The following is a 21,009-nucleotide window of genomic DNA, read 5'->3' as shown; positions in this document are numbered from 1 at the left end:
AAAGTTGTCAAGAATTGCTTTTTCACTACCCTGACTATTTGCTTCTGAATTCCTTGGCTTAACACAACTTTCTTTTCGCAGACCGGTTTTCTCTCTTCTGTGGTTCATGTGTACTGTGGTTGCCCCTTCATTCAAAAGTTTCGTTTATGGCTACAATTATATACTGACTAGTTATCTTTTAGTTCCAATTTGAAATTTTTAAAGTATGATCATCCCAATTTGGATTAGATATACATCTCTTTTCCAGTCATCTGTGGCCAGGAAGGGGTAGGGTAAGTAGAACAACAGGTTGGCAAGAACACCCACACATGGATTGATTGGGGTGGAGAGACAGTTCGTAGAGAAGGGAGTTGTGTTATAAATGAGGAGAATATCCCGTAAGGGTTTACCGTAGTAAAACTAGACAGTTCTTCCAGTATGGCTAAGGTAGGAATTTATAGACCTTTTTGTTGAATGACTTAGGTTATGTTGGTATAACTAAGTAAATAAAAATGTTTTCCCATTAAAATGTGAATCATATTTGTCATTTCATGTCAGGCCTTATCATGTGGTGCATTGTTGCCTGTAAAACATAACAATAGTTATGTTTATTGCTTACTATATGCTAGCCACTGTGCTAGATGTTTCATGAATGTTGTTTTTAATCATGTTTTAAAGGTGACGCTATTTTAGAAATTAGGAAACCGAGACTATGGGAAGTTAAATTGCTTAGGGTCATACAGTGGAGCTTTTCTTCAGATAATGGTAATTACTTAATTATTTTTAAGTTTATTTATTCATTTTGAGAGAGGGAGAGAGCTTGCAAACAGGGGAGGGGCAGAAAGAGAAGGAGAGAAAGAATCCCAAGCAGGTTCTGTGCTGTTAGCATGGAGCCCGATGCCGGGCTCGAATTCACGAACCGTGAGATCGTGACCTGGGGCGAAATCGTAAGTTGGATGCTTAGCTGACTGAGCCACTCAGGTGCCCCAACAATAATTACTTTAGAATCCAGGTGGATTCCAGATCTGTTTTCTTATCATACACATTGATTTTAAAGGAGGTCAGTAAAGGTATCTATAATTTATTATACTATCCAATTTATAAATAGTAGGGAACCAGTTTTTAAAAATGGTTTTGAAAGTATCCAGACTGACTAGAGTTTGGGGATTTATGTTTGTTAAAGATCTGTGATAGGAAAGTAATCTCTTTTCTGAAGGACCATGTGTGAAACTTAGGCTAGATGTAATAGAAAATGCATTAGTAGAAATAAATAAGGTCTCTTAAGTCTGTATGTTTATGTGAAAAATGTTTTGTCGTTTTTAACTTTAAGACTGACCCCAATTTTTTAAGCATATCAGATTACTTTCCTGGTTTGATAGAGGCCAGATTAACTTTTGCCTTTACTTTTTTAAAGGATTGGGGTGGCCAACAGAAGAAAGCAAATAGATCATCAGAAAAGAATAAGAAAAAGTTTGGTGTAGAAAGTGATAAAAGGGTAACTAATGATATTTCTCCGGAGTCATCACCAGGAGTTGGAAGGCGAAGAACAAAGACTCCACATACGTTTCCACATAGTAGATATGTGACTCAGATGTCTGTTCCAGAGCAGGCAGAACTAGAGAAACTCAAACAGCGGATAAACTTCAGTGATTTAGATCAGGTTTGTGAATTATTTTAAAAATCCAGTTATAATGATGAGACATTTTTAGAATGAGTTAAATAGCTTAAGAGTAAGAAGTGAGCGGTTTCTTTTTTCTTAGTTTCTGTGTATATGGAAAGAATTTTAATTAGTGGTGTTGGTATTAGGTTCTTTGGAGGGCAACAAAGACTTTATTTCTAAACTTGCTAAGGACAAGTCTTTTGTGACTTTATTACGTATACTCTGGGACTAATGTGAATAATTTCCTTCTGGAACTAAATTTTGCATGTTAGTAACTGAATAAGATGGCAAAAGGGAAGATCCAGTTTATCACTGCATAAGGGAATGTTCTACATTACCTCAAATTTAAAGCTGTAGTTGGTCTTATAATTACTGAAATGAAATTTGGAGCTAAAAGCAAATGGAAATGATAATGAACTCTTGACAAACATTTTATGGTCACATCTGTACTTTAGAGAAACCAACAGTTTACCAAATACACATAAAGGTACATTCAAGTCTGGGTTGATGGTGGTGGTGATCCCATATATTTAGTCATCTATATACTAATTTTTGAACATTTGCTATTTAGCAGGCACTGAGCTGAGTACTTTTTCAGACAGTGCTTCATCTAAACATATCTTTGTGGTGATGTTTATATTAAGATTTAGTCATTGGGTCCAAAGCCCATACAAAATCTGTGAATAAGTTTGATTAGCAATGTGAGTTATAAATATGGTGTGTGGTCCTAGTACTTCATTTAGACTATTGCTCATATTCATCAGTTGAATTATGTCTGAGAAAATGAGGAATAAGACAAGTTAATCAAATTTTGATATTTTAGTAAAAGAATTTTGTAGATTTGAATCTTTTCTGTGTCTTAGTACAAAAGTAGTATATTTAACTGTACTTCCTGAATTAATAGCTGATGGTGAAATTGACTAAGAACATTGGAGTTTTTTGAAAAAAAATTTTATTGAAAAATTAATGTTTGTGGGGTTTGTTTTCTTTTTCATACGTAGAGAAGCATTGGAAGTGATTCTCAAGGTAGAGCAACAGCTGCCAACAACAAACGTCAGCTTGGTGAAAACCGAAAGCCCTTCAACTTTTTGCCGATGCAGATTAATACTAACAAGAGTAAAGAGGCTGCTGTAAGTCCTCCAAAGAGAGAAGTGATTGGATCAGCACAATGTAAAGAGTTGTTTGCCTCCGCTTTAAGTAATGACCTTTTGCAAAACTGTCAAGTCTCTGAAGAAGATGGAAGAGGAGAGCCTGCAATGGAGAGCAGCCAGGTGGTAAAATGTTTCTTTTGCTTTGTTTTCATAAACTTCAAAGTAGAAATAGTAAGATTCAGTTTTACTGAGTTATGCACATAGGAATTTTAGTTGGGTACTTGTGTGATTCTCCTCATGAATCTTTCAGATTTATTCAATTTAGTGTAAACTTCTTTTTACCCATAATGATTGTAGAAGTGCCATATCTAGGTAAATTAGGGCTTCTGTTTATCCACCAGAGGCTGTGTTGCCAAATTTTGGTAAAGGGGAGTTTGAAACAATGTGATTAATAGATGATGGTAAGAATTTTTTTAAATGGTGATATATTTCTTTTGAAAACTACTTTCAGAAGTATTTAGAATACTGCTAAGGAAATATTATATAAACGTTAGAAAAAATTTACGTTAGTAATGGTTTAAAGGCATGCAGTTCTGGAAGTAAATTTTTTCAAGTAATGTAAATTAAAACAAATTTTGAAAATCTTTAATTCCCAATAATTAGAGTTGTTAGTATTGCCAGTTATGTTTTGATTAAATTCTAAATTTGATTCAGATCTTTTGCATGTATGAATTCAAATGATAAAGCTAGAAGTATCTTTGGTTATTGTATTTGAAATAAGAAATGTGTAGAATTGTTGGTGTGGAATAATTTATGGTCAGTTTTACATACTGTTTATTTTCATGCCTTTTTGTTTATTTTATTTGTTTATTTTTTACCTCCAAATGTTTTCCCTGCAGATTGTAAGCAGGCTTGTTCAGATTCGTGATTATATTACTAAAGCTAGTTCCATGCGGGAAGATCTTGTAGAGAAAAATGAAAGATCTGCTAATGTTGAGCGCCTTACTCATCTAATAGATCACCTTAAAGAACAGGAAAAGTCATATATGAAATTTCTCCAAAAAATCCTTGTAAGTTTTATACCTTTTAAATAACGTATTGAGTTATTTTTGTGGTATGTTAGTGTACATATGCTGATGGCATTCTGACTCTACCCCAGAGGAGTTAATATGTTTTCAAAAAATCATGCCATCCGTTATAACATTTTATTGCCCTTTTTAATAGTTGTATGATTTATACCACTAAAATATTTCAGGCTAGAGAAAATGAGGAGGAGGATGTTCGGACTATAGATTCAGCTGTGGGATCTGGTTCTGTAGCTGAGAGCACATCGCTAAACATAGATGTGCAGTCTGAGGCTTCAGATACCACGGTAAGCGGCTTTTTGGTAATTAAAAGTGCTGGAAATGAAGATTTAAGCTTTTCCCCCATTTTTCAAGATATTTTTCATAGGCATTCCTTAATGAAAAGTATATTTCAGGGAAGAAACTCTCAAGTTGTTAATGCTGTATATATTCTTTTTAAACCTGGAAATATAAAAGTTTTTTCTTACTAAGATTAAATGTTTTAATGGATGATTTGAAAATCTAGTAATTTCTGATCCGCTTGCAGAAACATGGTTTTTCTATAGGTTTCATTAAGCACAGCTTTACTCACTGTGAGATGCATTGGGAAAGTTAAAATTCATCGTGGATAAAGGAGCTGGAAGTACAAAGTACCATTACAAAGTATATTGTCTGTTGGAAAAGTCTCCAAGTTCTTTTGCCATTTAGGACTCATTTGAAGGCTACTAGGATTTTTCATTCCTAGGATAGTTTTTGAACTGTAGTAAAACTAGATGACTGAAACACTGAAATGAAATGGGATACAGTAGCATTTACATTATGATTTATTCTTGTAACTCTGCAAAATGAAATTTATCAGAATACTGGTTTTTGAAAAAATAATCAGGAATTTACAGAACTTGGAGGAAAACTTTGTAAAATGAACTTAGTTTATAGAAGGTAGTGGGCTTTGGAACCTGCTTTTAAGCATTTTAATTTTAACAGGCAGACCTATCACCATGCATTAGTAAATTTGAAAACCTATTACAAGTAAAGCTTTTCTTATGAAAGGATAACCATGTGTGTCTATCTTTTGTTTCTGAGATATGTTCCAAAATACCATTCAGCATGAGGAATTTGAGGGTTTGTTTCCTGTTAGTATCACCTGCATAATTTCTTACTGCCTCCTTTCTCTTCCCTTCCCTTCCTAATTTGAAGAGGAAATTTGAATTTTTTTCCCTACAGTATTTTCACCAGGAGATACTCAGGGGGCTTGATCCAAACAGTTGTTGAAAATAGATTGTGTTGTGGGAAAATTGTTTTTCTGTTTACAGAGGTGCTAGGAATGATTTTTTCCTCACATTTCATTTCAGCAGAAATGGAAGAGTTGGGGAATGTGGGTAAAGGAATTCTCTTGGGGAGGAGTAGGAGATGGTATAATTGATTATTCTAATTTGTATATGCATATGTAATGTTCACTGTGATGAGAATTCTTTCATAAACATAAAATGACATTATGAAAGTTGCTTAATAATAGCAGAATAAATGTTAAAATGTGCTTTAGTTGTTGTATAGTTGGGAAATTGCCTAGGATATGATATTCACTTGATTACAGTAAGCATTAGTTTAGTCTGCAGAAATTTAGAAGTCTAAGTTTATGCCACTTGGGGGAGGGTGGGTTGATTTTTAAAGAGATGGACTGGTAAATTTTTTGTATTTATTGACAAGGCTGGCTTGTATGTTAAACAGGAGTTTGTGTTAAGAAATTAATATGCTACACTATTTAATAAAGGAGGCATCTTTTAGTCTGAGAATTCGGCCGTGCATTGAGGACAAACTAGGGAATTCAGCTTCACAAGAACAGGTTTCAGACGTTACCACAAGTCCAAAAGGGAAAGGTGACAGACCTCCTCAGAATGACAGGGAACTGAGGCCTGATAGGAAATATAGCCGAAAACGTGGATTTCTCTCAAAGGTATATTTCACAATATTAATTTGGGAAGTCTCTAAATGAGCACCTCTTTTGTTCACATTTCCTCTTCCTTATTTGCTTTTCTCTTGTTGCTATTACTCTTAAATATGTAAGTTCTTAACATGGCTAATTATACTGTAATTTGCTTTGATAAAGTGTTGTCCCTTAGTGTTTTTATTCTTTTCTGTTTTCTTCTACTCCTCTCCATGGATTATATGTGGCAGCTGTATTTAATTTGCATTAACAAAAGACTTGAAACTTAATCCATTTTTTTTTTCTTTTTTTTTTTTTTTTTTGCCTTTGAGAACTCAGGATAGAACATTCTTAAACCTTAACCATTAGTTGCTGTTTCTGGTATTTGTATTCATGATGAACGTAGTGCTTTTAAGTTTTAATTCTTGTAATCATTAAAGAAAAAGAAAATGGAGTAAGCTATTTTCTGTCTTTCTAAGAATGAAGTATTTTTATAGTGCTTTTTTTTATTTGGTTTATATTTTTCTTGTTGGAAACCTCTTCCATTCCTTTTTTTTTTTTTTTAAGAAAAATACTTCATAGTTTGAAAAAGCAAAAAAAGTTGACTTACTATGTTTTTGCTGTTTTTTTCCACCAATGTTTGCTCTAAATGTTCTTTTAATTTTCCATGATTTGCAAAAAGGTGCTCAGGAAAGGTTTAAGAAAACAACTGCTTGTGTAGTTCCATGTAAAACAACTTTCAATAAAAGAGCATTTATAAAATCTTGTTTCCATTTGGCAAGAGTAAAATACTATTTTAGTAATTATGTATAGATTAGACTAGTTTCTTACGTTTTATTAGTAGCTTATATTAACTAGGATTGGTCTTTATTTTGTTATGCACATTTTCTTTTTCTGGTTGTTTAAAATGACAAAACTTATATTTTGGCAGTTGATTTTGTTTTTTATATTTTTTCCTGGCTCCCACAATAATCTGAGGATTTAGTTTGAAATCAGCTGGGATGAACTTTAACTATAAAATGTTAAGCAGAAGGTGCCCCAATATAACAATAAATTAAGTAGCTGATTATTTTTTTTAAGATTTTATTTAATTTTTATTTTTCTTAGAGAGCAAGTGCACATGCGTGGGGGAAAGGGGCAGAGCGAGAGAGAGAGAGAGACAGAGGGAGAATCTTAAGCAGGCTCCACGCTCAGCATGGAGCTCAATGTGGGGCTTGATCCCATGACCTTGGGATCATGGCCCTGGACACTCAACCAACTGAGCCACCCAGGTGCCCCAGTAGTTGATTAGTTTTAAAACTAATACCTTTGGAGAAGAGAATGTATGAGACATAATAAATATTCTTTGGAACTTAATCCTTTCTTAAGTCTTCTGAGTAGTGACAAAACTTAGGAATTGATAGTTGTTACAGCATGCTATCTGCCAGTTTTTCTTTTTTTCCTGAAGTAGAAAATACTTACTTTCAAAATCCATTTTTCTGGTTTTTAGTTCCTTTGAATAATGTCATTATATGTGAATATTATTCTCTATTGAACTGTCGGAGTTTATTCCAATTTGATTCTCTTTAATCTTTTGATACTTAGGGCCTTCCTATGGTAGTTCTATCAGTACTCTGTTCGTAATATTTTATTAGAAAAAAACCCTAATTCTCACCAACTGACTTGGTTTCTCCTCTGCTGTGCAGAATTGTGTTCTCCCCACCTCACCTTCATTTCCTACTTAACATCCTTACAAGATGTCATATTCTTTTAAAAGAGTAGGAAAAAGTGGAGGTCTTAACTGAAATTCAGAGCTTAAAGCATCATTGTAAGTTGCAGTGGGATAGGAAATGGTTGATATTCTCCAGCTGCTTACAAGGACAGTATCCATTTTATGGAATATTTTACAGATATGATGACACTTTGCATAATTTTTAAAAAGAAGCCTTCTGTAAGACCCATGTCTCACTATTTGCCCATACTTCTCTTTGCTGCGTACTATCAGCTTTTAGAGACTTTATAAGCTTTTAAAAATACTATCTACTTCTTTTCTGCTATTGTTTTCATCATTTCTAGGTATATTTCATGTAGGCTAACTTTGACTCCCAAACCAGACTATGCTTCCTCTGACCACTGTGCCTTAGACTTTTGTATTTAAAACTATCTAAACACATAATTTGGGGGCAGACAGTATGGGGTGGAAAACACTATCCTAGAACTTAGGAACCTGACTTGCCCTGTGATATTGGATAAACCACAGCTTTATCTTCTCTGGGCTTTCACATGAGAAAACTTGGAGACATATTATCTGAAGTACTTTTCAGCTATAAAAATATATTTGGACTCATGAATTATTAGAGGAGCTTCAGTTGACTAGAGGAAAGAAAGAATTTTCTGAAATTGAACTGTTACCTTTAGGCAACTTTGGAATTCATGCCTAAGTTATTTTTTTTTATCTGTAAACTAAAAATGTACTTGTTGAAGGTGACTCAAAAAGTTTAAGTAAAAATATGTGTTTGAAGAGTGAATGTAGGGGCGCCTGGGTGGCTCAGTCGGTTAAGCGGCCGACTTCGGCTCAGGTCATGATCTCGCGGTCTGTGAGTTCGAGCCCCGCATCAGGCTCCGTGCTGACAGCTCAGAGCCTGGAGCCTGTTTCGGATTCTGTGTCTCCCTCTCTCTCTGCCCCTCCCCCATTCATGCTCTGTCTCTCTCTGTCTCAAAAATAAATAAATGTTAAAAAAAAAAAATTTTTTTTTAAAAAAAGGAAGAGTGAATGTATTCTTCACTTCCCTTTTGGATTCTCTTTTGGCATCTGCTTGGCATGTTCTAATCCCTAGGTGTTTTCATTTCCATTTTCTTACCTTCCCTTTCTTTATTGTTTGACCGTGGTTCCTACCTGCTTCCTTCAGCTTAGATTTCCCGAGTATTAGTTTGAATATTATTTATATGGATGCAGAACTTATTAAACAGTATTAAAACTCTACTAATTTCAAAACTTGTTGGGAAATCATTTTGGATTAGTGAAGAATCTGAAGGTAATTGTGTTTACTTTCATAAATAGTTCAGGATTCTTTATAATTTTAGTATCAGAGTTTTGCAAATAAATCTGACTAACAAGGATTAAAGTTCTTTTAAAAAGTTTGCTTTTTAAAGGGGAAAAACCCAGAATGTTAGTTATTTAGTAAACTCTTTAGATAGCTTTAAGGTTACCTTGAGGGGTGAATAGTTTAGATATAGTAGTTTAGATACTTTAGTAGTATTTTTGAGGGATGAGAGGATCACAAATTGAAATAAGCCAGAACTAAGATGAATTTTGACAGGAATGAATGTAAAAGGCGAAAGATTTATACGATCTGAAGAGAAACCAGAGTATATGACAGGAATGAATGTAAATGTTAGTAGCGTAACTCCACTTGTATAGGTCAGGAGAGAACTAAATAAATAGTTCATGTAAAAAGGAAATTCAGGACAACAGAAAATCTTTAAGTACTGATTTGTCCAAGAGAGGTTATTTCTTTTCCATGTTCATGAAGTCTGGTCACTCAATACAGGATAGAGACAGCACTCACTGTCCTGGCTTCTCTGATACGTACGTCAAATATTCCAACCATAGTCTTTTTCCTTCCTTTATTTGATTCTATTTTCTTCAGAGTATTTAATTCATAGCCATGTTCTTATTTATTCACTTACTAGTTTTATTGCTTGCCAAGTCACGGTGTAAAAGTTATTCATAATACTGATGAGTTCTACCCGGGGAGGTAGAGAAGGGAGTTTCGCATAGTTATTGATAAGGGATGTCACTCAGAAGGGAATCTCTCTGGAGCCATCTGTGTTTCTGTAATTTATACAGGAATCACATAGAGAAAGCAGATCAGTGCATTTTTACTTTCAAATGAAATTATTGAACTTTATTTTCCTTAATAACTTTGGTAGTGGGGGGGGGGGATTATTCATTTAAAATCTACATAACTCCAACCAAAATTTGGTAGCAGTGCAAGTTTAAAAGTGACTAAATGTTTCTAATAGAAATATTCTATGTAAATATTAGGTAAAATCATTAAACTTTTAAAATACAAGATTTTTAAAAAGACAAATCAATGATGAAAAATACCAATATGGTATATATACATTTCATATGTAATTTGGCTTTTTTTTTTTTTTTCCAAGTTGTATTTAAATTGGTCTCTTTGCTTAATTGACTTTCAGTTTTTCTTATTGGGTTACATTTCAGTGGTTTTAAGATTAATGTTTAAAAATTTTGTGATTTCTTATAAGTGGCACCTGTTTAATCTTGTTCCTCTACTTTTAGGCAATATGGTAGCATTTGGGGGGAATTTCAAAGTATTTAATGTTTTCAGACTCTGCTAAATGAGCATATGTTAAAAGAAAACATAATATCTTTGATACAAAATATAAAGTATTCTGTCTTATTTTTATGCTTATAAAATGAGATGCAAGTAAATTAAATCCTTTCACGTCCGATTATCAAATAAAAAATGTGTTTCTAAAATTTCTGTCCTCAGAAAATAGTGGGTTTGTTTTTGTTTTATTAGTGTTTTTTAACGTCACTTCCAGAAGTGAGGCAGAATGTTTTTTAGCCTGATCTTCTGCAGGGATATTTTTTTTAGGGCATTAATTAACCTGGTATGATCTGTTTGTTCTTCCTTTTCTGTAAGGCTTGGATCTCGTGTGTGTGTGTGTGTGTGTGTGTGTGTGTGTGTGTGTGTGTGTGTGTGTGTGTTTAGCTCTTTGTAACTTTTTTTGTACGCCTTTTTCTCCCCCTTGGTTAATTCCTCTTCATGCTAAGCCATTGATTATGCTCTTTTACTGTGAAATTACCTAACTACCTAACTCTTAATACGGCAGGCTCTCTCTGTGTCATCATTTTTTTCTTACATCTTTTTCTTCAAGTCTACTGAAACTGTATCGAGGGTTGTGTGTTTAATACTAATTTATCATCTACGTATGTACTTTGCCATTAGTAGTTGAAACAGGAACATGAATTTTAATAATCAGATACAAGTATTGTTGATCTTATTTTCCAGGCCAGAGATCCTCAGCAGGAACCTATGGAAGAGATAGAAAATTTGAAGAAACAGCATGACTTATTAAAAAGGATGTTACAGCAGCAGGAGCAGCTGCGAGCCCTGCAGGGACGACAGGCTGCTCTTCTCGCTCTGCAGCACAAAGCCGAGCAAGCTATCGCTGTGATGGATGATTCTGGTATGCTGCAGGCTAGCATGTTGATAAAAGCAAGGCTCGGTTAATAATGGTCTTGCAAGGTGGATGCTGGTTATTAGATAACCAGATCTTGATTGTTGACTATAAACCTACATACGAGGCTTACCCTGTCCTGTGCTTTCTCTGGTTATGCAGAAAAGGCTGCAGGGACAGCTCCTGGCCGTCATACTGTACCAGGCCCACAGCCAGCCTGCTCTCCTTTTCATCAGAGAGCACCCTCAAGAGGTAAAAGGGACAGGCTGCAGTTCTGTTTTTGTACCTCACACTAATAGGGCTCTTGATGGGTTGTTTTTTTTTCCACCTGTTGTACTTTATTCACCTGGGATTGCCATACTTTTCTTGTCTCCCTAGGAAAGGTCACAACCCTAAAAGTGAGGCAGTGAATAAATCTGAAGAACTTCTTTAGCTTCTGATGTTAGCAGTAGCTCTGTTATTTCAGTTAGATACCCAGTAGTGTGCACTAGTTCCTTTTTACTGAATTTATATCCTGTATAGTCTTCCTGAGACTCAGAAATGTTTTTTTCATTTTCCCTTCTGTCACAGCCATGTATCTATCATTTAGGTGGAAATTGTGTTGAATTCTTTAGTGTGGAGTCTAATTTTATAGTTTGTTTCATCATCTTCGAACCTCTTGAGTTTCTCATTATGTTGAAAACCACTTGTTACCTGTTAAAACTCAGTAAAACTAAGGGATATTTTCTAGTCTGTCATCCCAGTCTAATAATTTATTTCCTGTGGGCTCTTCTATGTTAGGTCTTCACTGAGGTCATCCTGTTATTACTCATTTTATGCTGCTATCCATACCTAGCCCAGTGGCTGAGCCCTCTGATCACTGTTATACATAATTTAATTTTGCATTTTCATAAGGAACATCATGACTCGCAAGTAACTTACTCCTTTGTAATAATTACATAATTGTGTATCATATATGTAGTGTAGTATATAATAATTAATATGCATTTTGAACCCATTTTTCTCTTGTAAAGTTCAGAGTATCATTAGCTTTTACATTCATATTTTAGGAAATAGATAATTTAGAATAAAACAATATTTAAACGATGACTAATACCAGGTAAAGGCTAATGACTAATGTTCTAAATAGTTTAAATATTTTTCAAGTTTTAGATTTCAGAGACTTGCCTGTGATACTTATGTTATTTCACATAGTTACATTCACATCATCTCATTTAATTATCACGAAATTGTGTGTTAGTCACCAGAGCATTTATTTCTTAGGCTCATGTTGTAGAGAAGCGGCTCTAACAGAGTTTGTGACTTGCTTACACTTACATGGAATATTAGTAAAATCAGATCTCTTGAATTCTAGGTCAGGGGTCTTTTTCTGAATATATGAACTTATTTCTTTTTCTTTAAAGTGTACTATGAGGCAGGCACCAGGAGTAGAATGAACAGGAGTTTAAGAGTAAACTTTTTTTACATACTATTTCAAAAATAATTTTAGTAATTTTTAAACATTGCTTCTTGTATGAAAAACCAGAATGGTAATATTTAATCTTCTGGTATGTAAGCAAGTCAAAGTAATTGTTATGGGAAAGAATTGTTCTTTACTGAACTAGTGGGTGTGTGTTAGTTGAGTGTGTGTCAGTTACCTATACTGTAATTTCATTGTTTTCAAAATAGAGTTTGCACTAGATACTTGGGATTCTATTTAACCCTGAAATTCTAATTTCTCATTGAGAAAGCTAGTATTTTCCTTTAGAACAGAACAGAAACAGTTTATAGCCAGTGTCTCTCTTAGAGATAGAAAGGATGAGCATGGAGTGGTTGGTAGTAGAACAGTGACTGTTATCAAAATTATCATCTGAATACTGCCTCAGGAATATTGCCATAGGAAGGTAAGAACCATGGTCTTGCAGTTAGTTGCGTCCTAAGCAACAACATCAGTAAATTACCTGTTCTGTCGCACGGGTCAGCAAGCTATGGCCAGCTGGATTTGACCCACTCTATAAAATAAAGTTTCATGGAACATATCTGTGTCTATTTATGTATTTATTGTCTGTGGTTGTTTTTTCCCTGCAGTGGCAGAATTGTGTAGTTGAGACAAAAACTGTATTTCCACAAAGCCTAACATATGTGCCATCTGAATCTTTATGAAATGTTTGCCAGCCCTGTATTAGATCATTGATTCTGTCTGGGGAGGTAGGGATTGAGACCTGACTGTATTAGCTGTGCTTTTTCAGATTAACCACTTTCCCTGCCAGTCCCCCATCCCAATCTGATTGGCCTGTCCTCTCCCTACTCCTTTGAGTCACTATTCTTAATTGGGATGTAGCAGTGTTTCTCCTTGAATGATGGAGTAGAAAAAGATGAACCACTATACTGGAGTTTTCTGGGTCTTTTTGTTTTCAGGTTAGATGGAAATTTTTATTAAAATGATTGGTTGGGAGATAAATCTGAGAGTTAACTAGTTATAAATTAGGTTAGATTTTTTTTTTAATTCCTGTTTTTCTCTCAGAATTTATATTTAGCTTCTCAAATTGAACTTTTAAATTAAATTAAAATTTAATTTATTTGGTTTAGTGAATAGTTGTTAATTTTCTTTCCAGTTGTAACAGAAACAGCAGGTAGCCTATCTGGAGTTAGTATCACGTCTGAACTAAACGAGGAATTGAATGACTTAATTCAACGTTTTCATAATCAGCTTCGTGATTCTCAGGTAACTTAATTTTTTTAGTATAGTTGAGTTTAAAATTACATTAATTAAACTAGTGGTTCCCAAATTTCACTGAGCGTAAATTCACCTGTTACGATTATTAAAAAAAAAAAAAAAAAAAAAAGTAGTTTTCTAGTCATTGGGTTCCCCTCACCTCCAAAAGTGTGTATGACTCATTCATTTGAGGTGGGCTTTCCCACCATGTGATTCTACTGCTGGTAGTCTGGGGGCTATACTGTGAGAAACACTAAATTAGAGGAAAACCTGCCTTGAATGTAGTGATAAGTGAAATTTTCTCCCTCTGTGCTACTAGATAATATGTTCTTTTTTCCTCTCAAATATTCTAATGGTCATAACCTCTAAAACTTAAGTTATATCTGAATCTGTGCCTTTATGATACTTTACTAACAATTTTGAAGAAAGTTCCTAAGTTTAATTTCAGAGTTATTAAGTTATAATTTAATGACTTGTAAATAATGATATAAATACACCATTTCAGTTTATGGGCCTTGAGTAAGAAAGGGTGAATTAATATTACCTCTTCCCTGGAATTGAGTATGAAGACGAAGTGTCTCCTATCGGCTGACCTGATGACAATAAATGAATATGGTCCAGTACTTTCAAGAATGATTGAGCAGTCAATTTTTCTGGTGACCCTGCAGTGCCCCATCTTAGATTCTTCATGTGTTCACAAGGAGATATATATAAGAGTGTTCATGGCAACAATTTGTTAATAGCAAAAAACTAGAAACAATCTAAATGTCCATAAACATGAAAATGGATTAATAAACTATAATATATGCATAGAGTTAAATCCTATAACCAGTTACAATAAATGAGCCAGAGTTAATAAATGAAAAATGCGAGTTTAAGAAGGGTACCACTTGGCTGAGGTGTAAAAATGCATAAAGGATGTATATTTTCTGTAGGTGTAATAAAATGTAAACATATGTGAGGATGGTAGAAACCTAATTCGAGATTGTGTTTATATCTGGAGAGAGTAATGAGATTGGGGGTTGGTATGTCTAGAGCTTTAGCTATATCTGTAATCTTATATTTCTCTTAAAAAAATTGATGCAAATGTAGCAGAAGTTAAAATTTAAGCTTAATGGTGGCTTATTCATTTTATGATTTCCCAAGCCTTAGTGGAAAGAAGTGGTAGGAAAAACTGATAGGTTCAGATATTAAAGTTCATGATGGGGATTCCAAAAAGATGGCAAGAGAGAAAATGAGATTTTTGTAAGTTCATATAACGTATGACATTTCTAGCCTTAATTTAGTTATGTGTGTCCATAAAACCATATATATGTTACAGTGGCACATCGGGAAAATAGTATGGAAAGGCATATACTTACCCACCAGCACAATCTCGGCAAATATTTATCACTTTTTAGAAAGAATGTTTATGCTTTTTTAAAATGAGAATGACACCTTTAATTGCTTTGGTCTTCTTCTTCTTCTTTTTTATTTTTAAATAAGCCTCCAACTGTTCCAGACAACAGAAGACAGGCAGAAAGTCTTTCATTAACTAGGGAGGTTTCCCAGAGCAGGAATCCATCTGTTTCAGAACACTTACCTGATGAGAAAGTACAGCTTTTTAGCAAAATGAGAGTATTACAGGAAAAGAAACAAAAAATGGACAAACTGCTTGGAGAACTTCATACACTTCGAGATCAGCATCTGAACAACTCCTCATGTAAGTAAATCTGGTTCAGCAAGGATAGGTGGAAGACCCATGAGTGTATGTGCTGGCATCTGATAGTTATTTAGTAAATACCTGGTGAACGAATGTACTCATAGTTCCTCAAGAAAATGACAGTATTTGAGGGGAGATAGGACTTGCATGGGGAAAGTTTTTAAGTTGCAAGGCAATCTGTGATGATAACAAGATAGATGGTCGATGTGTTCTATAATTCAGTAAAGGGAAAGAATAAAGTTGGGCTTTGAAAAATTGGTAGGATTTTGATTTGGGGGAAACAAAAAGAGAAGGTAACTATTAGATACTTGGACATATACTGGATTTTTTAGCATATTCACATTTTCCTTTGAAGGAACACTAATCCAAATTAGTACTTTGATTTAAAAACTACGAAACAGATTTATAAAGTATACCAAAAAAATGAGACACGAAAAACTTATGTAGTACATAGGGTTTAGTGCAGAAAACGTATAACTTACATAGTTTATAACTTACAGGCTATATAACCTATAAAAACTTGGTAACTTTTTTGAAATATATAAACAGTCATCTTAAGTGGGTATAGTAGGAAGAGCATAGTTGAACTAGTTATACTATGGGAACCACTTTTCTGCTCCACAGATGTCTTACTCGGCCCCTCTCAAATAGTCCTCAGTTGCTGTCTTGACACCTTCTCAAGCCTGGTCCCTTTCTCTTACCTAAAAACAGTCAGTAATAGGAGCTCTAGCAAGAGAAACTGATTATTAGTAGGACCAACACCAGCTGGTCATCATTCAGCATTCCTGCTGCTCTTTACTAAAGACAGGGATAGAAGAAACATCTCTGGAGTCCCTGTTCCTTATTTTTTACCCACCTCCTATTTGTCTGCTGTCCCCCCCCCCCCCCCCCCCCCCCCCCCCCGCCACATGCATTTCTGCCTGAAACATCCTCCTTTCTTTTCCCTAACCTTTGCCGGTCTCTCCTTTTCCAGAGTATAATCTAATCCCAATGCTTATCCTTCCTATACAGATGAACACAACTAAGAAAAATTTAAACTTTGAAAGTTGTACTCAAGGCCTTGTAGTCAGTTTTATATACATTAAAAAAGTAGCACTCTGCCTACTGATGACTCTTAAAAAGTGATTTTTTTTTCACACTGGGAAACTGTGAAAGCAGCAGCAAAAGATAGAACAGTTAAGGAATAGAGCGAAGAGACTGCTGGAAACCAGCTGTAGCAGTTGATAATGTGAGCAACAAATAATGATGGTCATCCCTGTGAGAAAGATAAATGACAATAGTTTTGAAGTGATGGAGATAGAAAAGTGCAAAGATTCTTAATCTTCATTCATTGCCCTTAAAGGCATAAGGTATCTTTGGTCCAGGTGGACAGAAAAGTAATTAACATAATAGTTCAAGGACTATAGAAGGTTAGCCATCATCTAATTAGAAAATTTTATTGCTGGTCTGTATTTCATGGTATGAAGGTACTACAGTCACTTTAACCTAGAATCCGGTTTATCAGGAGAGTATACTGGTTACTTTTTAAAGTGGAGTATCCTAATTCTTGTCGATTTCCACCTTGTCTTTCCTTACTGTTTTCTTGCTGTTTTAAGTTTGTGGTGTTTGGTTAGGAACATGTTAATGAACAAGTGGCCTGGTTGCTCTGTCCTGAAGTTCCTAAAATTGAAATCTGCAGAATTTAAGATGTTAATGATATTTAGTTTTTATTTTCATATGTAAGCCAACTGTTACTTGATGCCGTATTTGTTTATTTATGGTAGCTGATCTTTTGTTTGTTTGTTAGTTGTGCCTTCCTCAGCTTCTCCACAGAGAAGTGTGGATCAGAGAAGCACGGCTGTGGCTCCCTCTGCCCCCACCGGCTTAGCACCAGTCAGTGGAGAAGCCAGTAGCCTCACGTCATCTGTTCCTTATCCTGTTGCTTCTCTAGCTGCTCAGAATGAGAGTGAAAATGAAGGACATCTGAATCCAACCGAAAAACTCCAGTAAAACATTTTTACAAACATTGTTTACATAGATTAGAATTGAATAATGGAGATAAATTATGGGTTTTTTTCTTGAATTGTTGAAAATTCTAGAAAAACTGAATTTATTTATTATGATAAATTAGAATTGTTAAGAGGTGGTAGAAACTGTGTGTGTGATACTGCATTCTTTGAGTTGTCCAAGAGAAATGTGACATTGTAATACAGATAATTTTTGTGAGCTAATGCATTCCCATTTTCCACCTAAAAGATTAGAAATAGCTGGTATTACATTAAAATGTTTTAATATTCAAATGATTCTAAATTCAGAGTTCAGGCTCTAGAATCAGAAAGCCTTGAAATTATACCTCACAAGGAAGGCTGTGTGACCATGGACAAATAACTTATACTCATTAAGCCTCTGTTTCTTCATCTGCAAAATAAGGATAATAATATACCTATTCATAAAGGTATTTTACACATTAAAAAACATTGGCCTAGTTTCTGGCACTTAATGGAAACTCTACAAATTTAATAATTTGGGTAAACCTATTATACACTGTATAGATCTCTATATGTTTCAAATCAGGAGCCTTCTATAAATGCTTCGTAATGCCTACATCACTGATTTGCCTGAGAAGTAGTATTTGAATTGAATACTTACTACTTCACTATTGATTCAGAAACCAAATCTGCTTCAAGTGAACACTTGAAAAAAATTTTTTTTTAATGTTTGTTTATTTTTGAGACAGAGACAAACAGCATGAGTCGGGGAGGGGCAAAGAGAGAGGGAGACAGAATCTGAAGCAGGCTCTAGGCTCTGAGCTGCCAGCACAGAGCCTGACGTGGGGCTCGAACCCACCCAACTGTGAAATCATGACCTGAGCCGAAGTTGGATGCTTAACCGACTGAGCCACCCAGATGCCCCATTGAAAGTTTTTGTTTTAAAGCTTTTGTCCCTAACGTGACATTAGAAAATAGAGTGGTGAGATATTGAGTTAAGAAAGGTATCCTTGAAATTAAGTTCATTACTTTATAGTCACGCCCCCTGGATGTTTGACTAGGGCTAAATTTTGTTTGTATTGGCTGCTTGTATACGAGAATACTGCATGCTTTGTTTTGCTGAAATGGGTATTTTATTGTATATATATATATGTATATATATGTATATTTTATATTTTGTTTATCAGGAAGTTAAATGAAGTTCGAAAGAGATTGAATGAACTAAGAGAATTAGTTCATTATTATGAACAAACATCAGATATGATGACAGATGCTGTAAATGAAAACACAAAAGATGAAGAAACTGAAGAGTCAGAGTATGATTCTGAACATGAAAACTCTGAGCCTGTTACTAACCTTCGGTAACAATTTTGTTTTTCTAACATGTTCCTTCTACTTGGATATTTCTGATATGCAACAAAAAACCCTCAAAAGAGTGCTATTTGCTTTTTATTTAAGCTTTTCTCCTGTAAGTCTGCTTAAGTCTACTATTTTGGCCAGTATAATCTTACTTGCCCTGTAAAGATAAACAAATAGAGAAGCATGGAGTACAGTAGTTTAGTAAATTTGCTGTTAGATCAAATGCAGGTAAACCATAAGAAGTATCTTAACATTTTCCTACCTCTTTATTTTTAGGTATAATTTTGATTTTCTGGATGTTTTCTTTTTAAATTTCCTAATAGAAGTTTATGAAATGCAAGAGCCAGTTATTCACAGTATGAGTTTAAATGGAATAATAGCCAGTGATGATCTTAGTTTGGAATTATTTTATCAGCAGTTCTAAAACTTGGAAAATTTATTTATTTATTTATTTATTTATTTAAATAAATAACATCAGGCTGTTTTCTTTCTTTTAGAAATCCACAAGTAGCTGCCACTTGGAATGAAGTAAATAGTAATTCTAATGCACAGTGTGTTTCTAATAATAGAGAGGGGAGATCAGGCAATTCTAATTGTGAAATTAACAACAGATCTGCTACCAACATAAGGGCTCTAAACATGCCTCCTTCTTTAGGTATGATTGACTACTGATGATAACTTTGACATACTGTTTTTTCTAAGTGTATTTTATTTCATTAGTACTGTTCTTAAGTTAAATTACTGATTTTAATTATACATGCTTCCAACAGATTGTCACTATAATAGAGAAGGAGAACAGGGGATTCATGTTGCACAAGGTGAAGATGATGAGGAAGAGGAGGAAGAAGCAGAAGATGAGGGAGTCAGTGGGGCTTCATTAACTAGTCATAGGAGCAGTCTGGTTGATGAGGCTCCAGAAGATGCTGAATTTGAACAGAAGATCAATAGACTTATGGCTGCAAAACAGAAACTTAGACAGTTACAAGATCTTGTTGCTATGGTACAGGTAAATACTGCTTGACTGAAAGAACTGTGTGTCAAAACAATAATTCTTGAAATAATTCTTGAGTCATTTACTTTCTTTTAGTGTTGGAGTTGATATCATTCAGTTGTTCAGGCACCCTCTCATGGCCTTCTATAACTTACGGCAGTTTTGTATTTTTTCTTGAACTTTAATTTTTCTATTTATTATGTGGAAAGGCCTCATGCAGCCTCTCTATTCTTGTGTCTGAACTCAGTTTCTTTGCAGTTTCTTATCCATACTAGTAATGAATTAGGTTTTTAGATAAATAAGAAGACCAAATAATACCCATTTACAAACTTAAAATTGGCTAACCAGTGTTATAATTAAGAGTCACCACTAACTCTTTAAGGTTTTATTAAAACGATGTTTCCAAAGGTTAAAGTTTCAGTTGAGGTCTTCAGAGAAAGCATGAGTAAATATAAAATTATGTAGAATTAAATGTTTTTTAAGAAAATGTAGTAGTTCACTCCCCAGAAACCACCCCCCCCCCTCAGCACCTTAATAAGTACATTAATGTAAACAGTAGATGTGGACCTACTATTAGGAAGGTAAAAACTTTAGTTGTTTTTCCAGTAGTTAGGACAGATGTGAGATATTCTCATTAGTTTTTGTATTATGAGCTACTGGCACCGGTTTGGCAAACTGAAGACTAAAGTGAGAGAATAGGAAATTTTAAGCAAGTGACAGTAGACATTGATTATTTGAAATTGTTAATGTAAAAATTACATTTTAAGAAAAATTATTTAATATCAAGAGTTCCCAGATCCAATAGTGTGTTTTTGATCTTTTTCATATTCTTTACAAAGCTTTTCTTTGATAGCTCTGTATCTGGTCAAAATAAGAAAAGGCAACTTAATATTTGTCATTATTGGGTAATTGGCAATTCAGATTATAAATGTACCTTTTTGTTGTTGTCTTAGTACTTCTTTTCCTGCCATTGGTAGAGGATGAACTTCAGTGCTCTCAAAAAATCATGTACTTATTAATCTACTCCTTTTTATGTTACATAAATTTTACGGAATAGTGGTACTTAAGGTATGCATTGGACAATGTCTTTAGATATCAAGATTATTTTAATTTAATTATTTTCTTTTTTTTTAGGATGATGATGCAACAGATCAAGGGGTTATCTCTGCCAATACTTCAAATTTGGATGATTTCTACCCAGCAGAAGAAGGCAACAAACAGAATGCAAATAACACTAGAGGAAATACCAATAAAACACAGAAAGATGCTGGAATAAATGAAAAGGCAAGGTATGTTAAGCTCATGGCCTTCATTTAATAAAAATTGAGTGCTTTTTATATACACTCGAATGGGTACTGTATTAGATCATGCTTAATGTTATAAG

At 34.3% G+C, this 21,009-nt stretch overlaps 1 protein-coding gene across 18 annotated transcripts in view; it reads left to right on the top strand.

Moving 5' to 3' along the window:
* PCM1 (pericentriolar material 1) overlaps nucleotides 1–21,009 on the top strand; it is an 82,221-nt gene that overhangs the window by 12,836 nt on the left and 48,376 nt on the right. For 8 of the 18 annotated variants that reach the window (XM_042934360.1, XM_042934362.1, XM_042934366.1 and 5 more), the window contains 14 exons: nucleotides 1,394–1,639; nucleotides 2,641–2,910; nucleotides 3,630–3,800; nucleotides 3,986–4,102; nucleotides 5,566–5,748; nucleotides 10,743–10,920; nucleotides 11,074–11,163; nucleotides 13,506–13,615; nucleotides 15,092–15,308; nucleotides 17,095–17,293; nucleotides 18,463–18,636; nucleotides 19,132–19,289; nucleotides 19,405–19,640; nucleotides 20,760–20,914. In XM_042934360.1, the coding sequence (XP_042790294.1) occupies nucleotides 1,394–1,639; nucleotides 2,641–2,910; nucleotides 3,630–3,800; nucleotides 3,986–4,102; nucleotides 5,566–5,748; nucleotides 10,743–10,920; nucleotides 11,074–11,163; nucleotides 13,506–13,615; nucleotides 15,092–15,308; nucleotides 17,095–17,293; nucleotides 18,463–18,636; nucleotides 19,132–19,289; nucleotides 19,405–19,640; nucleotides 20,760–20,914 (2,504 nt within the window). The remainder of the gene's footprint in view (nucleotides 1–1,393; nucleotides 1,640–2,640; nucleotides 2,911–3,629; nucleotides 3,801–3,985; nucleotides 4,103–5,565; nucleotides 5,749–10,742; nucleotides 10,921–11,073; nucleotides 11,164–13,505; nucleotides 13,616–15,091; nucleotides 15,309–17,094; nucleotides 17,294–18,462; nucleotides 18,637–19,131; nucleotides 19,290–19,404; nucleotides 19,641–20,759; nucleotides 20,915–21,009) is intronic. The other 10 variants (XM_042934374.1, XM_042934371.1, XM_042934378.1 and 7 more) reach the window with 5 other exon arrangements.

This window comes from Panthera leo, chromosome B1 (genome assembly GCF_018350215.1).
Source record: "Panthera leo isolate Ple1 chromosome B1, P.leo_Ple1_pat1.1, whole genome shotgun sequence".
NCBI classification, from domain to species: domain Eukaryota; kingdom Metazoa; phylum Chordata; class Mammalia; order Carnivora; family Felidae; genus Panthera; species Panthera leo.
Note: the sequence above shows the minus strand (reverse complement) of the source record. Positions and strands in the feature narration are given on the sequence as shown.